Source organism: Pundamilia nyererei, unplaced genomic scaffold (genome assembly GCF_000239375.1).
Source record: "Pundamilia nyererei isolate P.nyererei 1_Seehausen unplaced genomic scaffold, PunNye1.0 scaffold00068, whole genome shotgun sequence".
Lineage (NCBI taxonomy): Eukaryota > Metazoa > Chordata > Actinopteri > Cichliformes > Cichlidae > Pundamilia > Pundamilia nyererei.
This window is the reverse complement of record NW_005187469.1, coordinates 2,209,211-2,218,163: the sequence shown is the minus strand read 5'-3', so window position 1 is coordinate 2,218,163 and position 8,953 is coordinate 2,209,211. Positions and strand designations below refer to the sequence as shown.

At 36.9% G+C, this 8,953-nt stretch overlaps 1 protein-coding gene across 1 annotated transcript; it reads left to right on the top strand.

Annotated features, from left to right (window-relative positions):
* Positions 1–927: 927 nt before the first annotated feature.
* Positions 928–7,998, top strand: psmd12 (proteasome 26S subunit, non-ATPase 12). Its single transcript, XM_005736295.1, has 11 exons — positions 928–1,216; positions 1,606–1,665; positions 2,092–2,220; positions 2,665–2,772; positions 3,145–3,249; positions 3,434–3,583; positions 3,747–3,881; positions 4,998–5,110; positions 6,441–6,615; positions 7,245–7,322; positions 7,460–7,998. The coding sequence occupies exons 1-11, from the start codon at positions 1,109–1,111 to the stop codon at positions 7,667–7,669; spliced, it is 1,371 nt and encodes a 456-aa protein (XP_005736352.1). The 5' UTR covers positions 928–1,108; the 3' UTR covers positions 7,670–7,998.
* The last annotated feature ends 955 nt before the right edge of the window (positions 7,999–8,953 follow it).

The window sequence follows — 8,953 nt, the reverse complement described above, 5'->3', positions numbered from 1 at the left end:
GCGGACAGATATGGCAGTCTCTTTCAGTCGGCCACATAACAAATATACTGAGCATGTCAAACATATATGAGCAGGCTTTTTGCAATATCTATGAAATAAAGACTGATTAGTTTTACTAGTATGTATGCCAATATGTGAGTATGTTCTTCAGTTAAAGCAACAGCAAGCAGCTCATCATAAGGAACTATTCAATCACATGAAGCCAAATATTTAAACGGTAACAATAAGGTTTTAATGGAGTGTCCGGAATAAGTAATTAGTGCAGCGACAGGTCGCCTACACCCAACTACACCATACAAACACTTATGTCCCAATTTAAGCACGTTTGGCTTCATCATTAATGTAATAAACTCGAACTCACTCAAGATGTTATTTTGCGGTTTGCTTTGAGTAATGAATTGAGCTATAAAATGGTGAATCAGCACATCCTGCTGGTGATGCATGGTTATATCGTCTTTTTTAATGTCAAAAGAACAGCTTAGACAGATTAAAATGACCGTCTGAGTAAACGTATTTGAATTTAAATTGTATTATTAATATTATTCCGAGAAGGTCGTTGGTCTAAATCTAATCTGGTGCCTTTCTGTGTAGTGTTTACATGTTTTTTCTGGGTACCAGCTGTCCTCCTCCTTCAGGCATGGGTTTAAGCTAATTGTTGACTCTAATTTGACCATAGGTGTTAATGTCTGGCTCTATATATAATATTAACACTGGGGCAGACTGGTCACCTGTCCACGAGTCCCTAAAATCTATTATTAAGGAAACTTTTATTCATTTATTTATTGTATTCTGTCTCTGTAACTAACATAAATAGATTCGTATTCATTCTTCTGAACTTTAGTCAAAGACTAAAAGATTCCACTCAACGTCAGACTCTTTAAATTATTTAACTATAAACTTACTGACCAACGATCAGGGAAAATCAGGATTTTACCAGGTCTGCCTGACAAATACCGGGGTCCATAGTCGGTCCTTCAGGCGCCTCGGACAGAAGTTTAGTTCTCGACTTTGATTGGTCGCTTTCGCAGCATCGTTCGTTTGACAAGTAAAACAGTGGTCCGCAGGAAAAGAAAGCTCCGTGCGCTATCTTCATTTGTACACTGCAAAGATGTCTGAGGAGCGATCTGAAAGATCCGATGGGAGGATTGTCAAGATGGAGATCGACTACAGTTCAACTGTAGACCAGCGTCTCCCGGAATGTGAAAAAATGGCTAAAGTAAGCGGGTTGTAAAAGAGGCCAGCGCCGGCTGAGTCATGGTGCAGCGAGATCAGTGTTAGCATTCAGACTAGCATCTAGCGTTACTGGCTTTGTCTGGATAGCTCTTATGACCAAATATACTGTAAATATACTTTACTTTGTAATTTGAGGATTTTTTTACTTCCATAAACTTCCAGTGTACTCTGTTTACACACACACGCAGGTATTTATTTGTTATTATACTCGCTAGCATGCTAGTATTCTTAGCGTTAGCTAAACCTTTAGCTAGTTTGCTAACCTGGAAAAGTGACTTAAACATTTTGCTGGTACAAAAGCAGGACTTACCTGTTGTCAGCTTACAGCAATAAATATATCTGACACTGTATTTGTGCATTCTTCTGTCGCAGGAGGGCAAGTTGCAGGAAGCTATCGAGAGCTTGTTATCATTGGAGAAGCAAACCAGAACAGTAAGTCGATGTACACTGTTGCAATTTGTGTTCTTGACCATTTAGCTTAGGAAATACATCTAAGAACTCGGGTCCGATGTGACAGTAACATAAATAATATAAATTGAGCTTAAAACACATTCTTAAGTTAAAGTTGTTTTTCCATTCTCAAACTATTTGTAGATGTCAGATTCAGACCCAGTCTTTAATAGGTGCAGCTGATCATAGGAGTGTAAACGAATGGACACGGTTAACCAGAGAACAGTGTCGCATAATTCTCTTTGCAAAGTCTTTTTTGTAAAACTGAAAGATGTGTTGATGAAATAAGAAATTAATTTTTCATGATTGCAATGTATATTGGTTAACATGTATTTTTTTTTATTGCTGTTGTTTTTGGTTTGTTTGCTTGTTTGTTTGTTTTTTAATCTGCCTTTAACCTTTGTGCAGGCATCAGACATGGTATCAACCTCCAGAATCCTTGTGGCTGTGGTTCAAATGTGTTATGAAGCCAAGGACTGGGATGCACTCAATGAAAACATCATGCTACTCACCAAACGGAGGAGTCAGCTCAAACAGGTTACATACCTCTTTTGTCTTGATTCCTGTTTTGTATCAATTCTTTCCTAAAACATTCTTCTGAATCTACAGTCTTAATACAGAAACATTTTATCATGCTTCTAAAGCCTTTTTTCAAATTGTATTACAATGTATAAATATATTGCTCAGTTACATGAGCAATCATAATTACTGGTCATGTAACTGTTTTTAATGAAAACATGCTGCAATGTTATCTATAGTGTAAGATCAGGATCTGTTTTGAAATGATTTCCTCTGAGGGGTAAAATGCTAAATACACTTTTTTGGAAAGTACCACTCCGACAAAATTTAGTCAAGACAAGTCCTTAAATTCAGAGCTCTTTTAATAAGCTTAACTTAATAACCCACAACCATTCTTTGAAAGTTAATACAACCTGAATCTATTAGTTGTTTTTGTTTATTTGTTTGTTTTTCCTCTATTAGGCTGTTGCCAAAATGGTCCAAGAATGTTACAAGTATGTGGATGCTGTGACTGATCTCACCATCAAGCTGAGGCTAATCGACACACTTCGCACTGTGACAGCTGGAAAGGTCTGGAATATATGTGATTTAATGTTGATATCTGAAAATTTGTATAGATTTGGAAAGCTATCAAAGAAGTTACAGCTAAATAATGAGAGATTAGGCTAGCTTAAGCATTGCAGGTTGAATACGGTCACAGTTACCTAAAATCTGAAAGGTGAATTTTTTTTTGTAATCAATGAAATTCTTGAAAAATTCAGTTCAGTGAAAAACGGAATGAAAAATTCTTTTTTTTTTTTTTTTTCACATGCCTAAACTTCCAATCACAAATTAATGTGGTCTGGTTTACACACAACTATTTTGCAAATGTCTGTTGTCTGTTGAAGGCAGGTCATAGTAACTATTTGCTTAACTAACACTCTAAATTTGTCCACGTCACAGATCTATGTGGAGATCGAGCGTGCCAGGCTAACAAAGACCTTAGCTAATATCAAGGAGCAAAATGGAGAGGTCAAAGAGGCAGCTGCCATTCTTCAAGAATTACAGGTAAGGAACAGATGGTTTCAATTTTATACCTTCAAGATGACGAGGTCTGTGCAGTAGTTGTTGTTTCCTTATTGCTGTTGGGTGTATGGGGGAGATTTTATAATTTGTATGACTATAGTTTAAATATACATAGATTAAGATTAAATAAATATTCCCATTCATTACTCACGCATGTTCTGATCAGGTGGAGACATATGGCTCAATGGAGAAAAAGGAGAAGGTGGAGTTTATATTGGAACAGATGAGGCTTTGCATTGCTGTCAAGGATTACATTCGTACCCAGATCATCAGCAAGAAGATAAACACCAAGTTTTTCCAAGAGGAGGGCACAGAGGTATGAAACAGACCAGGAACTGGGAATTAATTAATTAAAGATGGCAATGAAATTATATTTTAATGTATTTTCATGGGTGGCATCTGTACCCTCTTGTATCAGTTTGGTAGGTTTTAGCTTCAAGGGCTGACCTAATCAAACTTTTTTCTCATGAACAACTCAGGAGCAGAAGTTGAAGTACTACAACCTGATGATTCAGGTGGACCAGCATGAGGGCTCCTACCTGTCCATCTGCAAACACTACAGGGCCATTTATGATACCCCTTGCATCTTGGAGGACAGCAGCAAGTGGCAACAGGTGTGTGTGTGTGTGTGTGTGTGTGTGTGTGTGTGTGTGTGTGTATTACTGTCAAGAGTATAAAGGTTGTTTTAACGGATGTTTAACTTTGTGATTAGCAAATTCAGCTTGCTGACTTGTTTACAAATAATGACAGGGGTTTCCTGTAGAAAATGATACTGTTTTTTTGTGGTTTTGCTGTTTTTTGTAATATTTGCAGGTCTTAAAGTGAGATAAATACAACCTCAGATGAGCAATAACAGATGACGTATTGCATCATGTAATTATTTAACAAAAGTTAGTGTGTGTGTGTGTCTGGGGAGGGGGCACAAAACCCAGTACACGCACCCCAGTACGCCCTAAGATTCAATGGGTAGTAGAACTACTTTTGACAGGAATAACTTGAAGTAATAGTTTCTGTATAACTCAGTCTCTCACGGTGTTGTGGAGGAATCTCAGCCCCCAAAACTGCTTCAGATCACTAAGCTTTGTGGGCATTTGTTTATGCACAGCTCTCTTAAGGTCACCCTGCAGCATTTTAATCTGGACTGGACTTTGACTGGGCCATTGCAACACTTTGGCTGAAAAAGAAAAGCGTCAATCTGTTATAGATTTGCTGGTGTCCTTGGAATCATTGTCCAGCAAACCATCCACCATTAAAGAGGTGATCGTGCTTGCTGATGATCAGTTAATCAAGTGTATTTGATTAGCAGCACCTGGCTGCTACTTAGACACTTAATTCCTATGCAAGCAGTAGGGATGTACTTAATTTTTCACTCACTGCTTCTGCATTTTAACTTGTTGAATAACTAATGAGATGGTGTAGTATTTCCTGTGGTGGTGTTCAGTTGAGGTTGTATTTACCTAAGTCTAAGACCTGATAAGGACCAGATAGTTTGTTTTTTTACACATAAAACTTAGAAATGAAAGAAGGAGATCAGTTAATCAAGTGTATTTGATTAACCTGACTAAATGTGTCCTAAAGTATTGGAGGGAGACGTTCTCTTAGTCCTGTTACTGAAATCTGTATTTATGTGTAACAGTTAATTAGGTCTTTTTTTTTTTTCTTTTTTTCTTCCTGTATGTCTAGTTTGCTCGTTGCTTGTTGAGTGCTGCAGCTACTTTTTTGTCTTTCAGGCCCTGAAGAGTGTGGTGCTCTATGTGATTCTTTCACCCTATGAGAACGAGCAGTCAGACCTTGTGCACAGAATCAGTGGAGACAAGAAACTGGAAGAAATCCCGAAATACAAGTGAGAAATAATTTTTGCTTCTTTTGGTGCTGCTGTACTCTAAAAAAGTAAGTTACAGATGTGTTGTGGCTAGATAATAGAAAAATACAAAGAAAACACAATATATGTTACAGTATAATGTAGCTTGCTACCTTTTCTCAATTACTATATGAATCTTTGTGGACAGTCCCACACACAGTGGGTATTTGCTATTTTAGCGAAGTTGCTAAATGTTTTTATCTCAAGAAAATGCTAAAAAACTATTTAAAAATGTTGCTGTTTGCTGATGATGGTAATATTTTCTGCTCTGGTGATGATTTGCTGGCTTCACCTTATTTAAGCTATTGTGCAGAGGTCTGGGGCAATAACTACAAAAGTACATCACATCCACTGTTATTATTTATTTATTTATTTTAAAGGCAGTAATGATCATTTACAATTCAGGTTATAAGGACTTTATAAATTGACTATTTTTAAAGATTAAATGATTAAAATTTGTAGATCTTGTGAAATTCTGGACAGCACTTTTTTTTTTTTTTTGAAGAGCAAAACATAATCAGCTACCAGGAAATTTTCAAAGCATTTTTTTTCTGAGAGAATGAAGTTATAATTTATGGGGTTTTTGCAACTTCAAAACTGAAGGTGTATACTACCAGGAAAAGTTCTAGTTTGAGTGTGTGGAGTCAGACAGTTAAAGGTTGAATCAGTGTCCAAACATGAAGCAGGTCAAAAAGAGAGGTATGGTATGGATATGGTCCTCAAGAGATGTAAAGAAGGGGACAATGTTGAATTTCAGTGAATGTCTCTGGTTGTTACTTTGTGCTTATTTGGATTTTGTAATTAACATTCCCTAAGTGGAGTTACTTGGCTTTCATGTGCAGATGTGAACCTATGGAGTTGTAAATATAAAGATGATCAGATTATTATTTTGTGTATTTCATTTTGTTTATATTCTGTGTTATTGGAAGTGTTTATAATGTTGTTGAGGTTTATAACAATAATTAAGTTGGTTAAATAGTATCTTATGAAGGAAGAATGTGATTAAATAAGTGTGCACTTCTTCCCACTTATTTCAGATAAGTAAACTGAGTCAAAAAAAAGAGGAGCAGTATTGTACTGTGTTTTGCTTCATTTTTCTTCTTTTGCCGTTGTTTTCCTACATAATTACGTAATCAAACAATCCAAACAAATCAACAAAACAATTCAAGGCAGTACTTTTTCCTAAGCTACTTGGGAGAGCTAACCACAGCAATGTTCACATATGTTGATACTGGGTGTTTACTCTCCGTAGCAAGGCGTAGATACAAGTTTTATTGGGAGGGGTTGTTAATAAATATTCTTCTTGTCCCAGGGACCTTCTGAAACAGTTCACTACCATGGAGTTAATGCGCTGGGCCTCCTTGGTGGAGGATTATGGGAAAGAGCTGAGAGACGGATCACCCAACAGCCCTGCAACAGATGTCTTCTCTTATACAGAGGAAGGGGAGAAAAGGTGGAAGGACCTGAAGAATAGAGTGGTCGAGCATGTAAGTCCTATTGTCGAGAGCAGGGGCTTCTCACTTGGAGTTTGAACACACAACTGTGACACTTTGTTAGACTTGTTTTAGTTTTGACGGTTTTCTGAGTGCTTTCTTAGTTTTAAACTTGTCAGTGGGTGACATGTTTTCCCCTCGTTTTTTACTAAAGTAAAGTAGTTGGCAGGACCATTCAAAACCTTTTTTTCTTATAATGATCAAGAGACTGAGTTCAATTTAAATAGATACAAGGACTAATCCCAAAAGGTTGATTCTCTTCATCTGGACGTAGCGTTTTCAGTGGGAGAAACATTTTGTCACTCATCCAAGTGACTTATTCAGTCTCAGCTGACTGCAGGTTTCCCCAGCCTTATAAACACTACATTTGCACAATGACTGAATTTAACCCACTGAATGAACAATGGGCTGTGAGGTCAGTTCCTTGATCATTAATATGTAATAGGACTAAATGGAACACAATTGGACATACAATAGAAATACAATGGAGGCAACTGAGATAAAGATGACTCTGAAGCTTTATGCAGATTGAGTGGATAAACTGTCTGGCTCTTATATTTAGGTACATTGTATGTGCACTGATAACCGTGATATGATTTTCACGTGTTTTCTGCTGTCCCCAGAACATCCGAATAATGGCCAAATATTACACGAGAATCACAATGAAAAGGATGGCTAACCTTCTTGACCTCTCTGTTGATGTAAGTAAAACAATATAGCTAAATAACTCATTTAAATGTAGTTTTTGAGTGTAACTCGGAACTGCCGAGTTACACTCAAAAACTATAAATAAGAGGCACTAACCCAGTTCTCTCTCTCTCGTTAAATACTTTATCAGGAGTCGGAGGAGTTCCTCTCCAGCCTAGTTGTAAACAAGACCATCTACGCCAAGGTTGACCGGCTGGCTGGCATCATCAACTTTCAGCGGCCCAAAGACCCCAATGACCTGCTCAACGACTGGTCACACAAACTCAACTCACTTATGTCTCTGGTCAACAAGACCACACATCTCATTGCCAAGGAGGAAATGATTCATAATCTGCAGTGAAACAAGAACAAAGTGCTTTATTTTATGTTTTGATTCATATTTTGTTTTTCCTTCTGTGGAAATGTTTTTGACTACACAGTATAATGGCAGCCTGTGAAAGCAATCTAATTCCAATGTGATAGAATTAGCAAAAAAAAGTCTTCAACACACATGAACATGCAAACACTTATCCTTTGCATCTCACTCTGGACTGGATATTCAAAGTGTTACACATTGCCATTTGATGTAATATATACAGTAGTTTAGCCTCTGTTTCTTTATAAAAACCTGGTTTTCAATGTACATCTAGCAATGTAAACAATAAACTTCTGACATTTGGTTAACAGTTATATATGTAGGTGTTATTGTAGAATGACTTACATTGATTCTATTATGACAAACCATGAAAACATGAGTGCATAGTAGGTGATAAAAGGATTAATGTGAAAAACACCAAGGGCGTACAGCGCACAAAGTTCAATGAATAATATGTGCCGATGCTTTAATTACAATGGGTTATCCAGATTGCAGATCCCTCTCTTCACTTTGATTTTAATTTCCACGGGGCCCAAAATGAAATGTTTGACACATTCATACACCACGTAAAAAGATTTTTTCCACCAGCAGATATATTGACAAAGAAATTGTTGGCATCCAGTTGTGCACCAGTAAACACCACAGTAGGCATTTTGAGTGGTAATAGCACAAAAGCACAGGTAGAACTAATGACATTAAATGTGGCTCGGGATAATAAAATGTCAGGGGTGCCATAACAATGAGCTAGCATGCATAATAGCAGAATACTGGAACTTCTTATTTGAATGGAAAACTGCTTTTAATCATAGCAATTACCTCTGTGCTTTACTTACTATGTGTATGTGCCCTCATTTCTTGGCTTATGAGTGCAGAAAATACAATTTTAACTAGCTCAATTATATTTTCCCTCTTTTTTTATGTCCACAATGTAATGTGGCAAGTCAACATAAAGATTCAAATGTTATTATTGTGGAAATTTTCAATACATCACAGTTTAATCTTACACACACCACTTATTGTTGTGTGTGTGGTCATTTCGGGTTTTTTAAATATGTTCTATGAAGCAAATGGATTAATTTTGGTCACCTCGAGGACTTGATTGGATTTATTAGAAACACCTCATCTGTGTCACAAAATCGGCTCATATCATTGTACATCCCTGAGAGTTATAAAAGGCTTGACTGGATGGATGAGGAAAAATACCTTTAGGTTAAGGGAAGATAAGTGACGTTCCTAAAATGTCATAAACTCAAAATGCTTTTTAGTTTT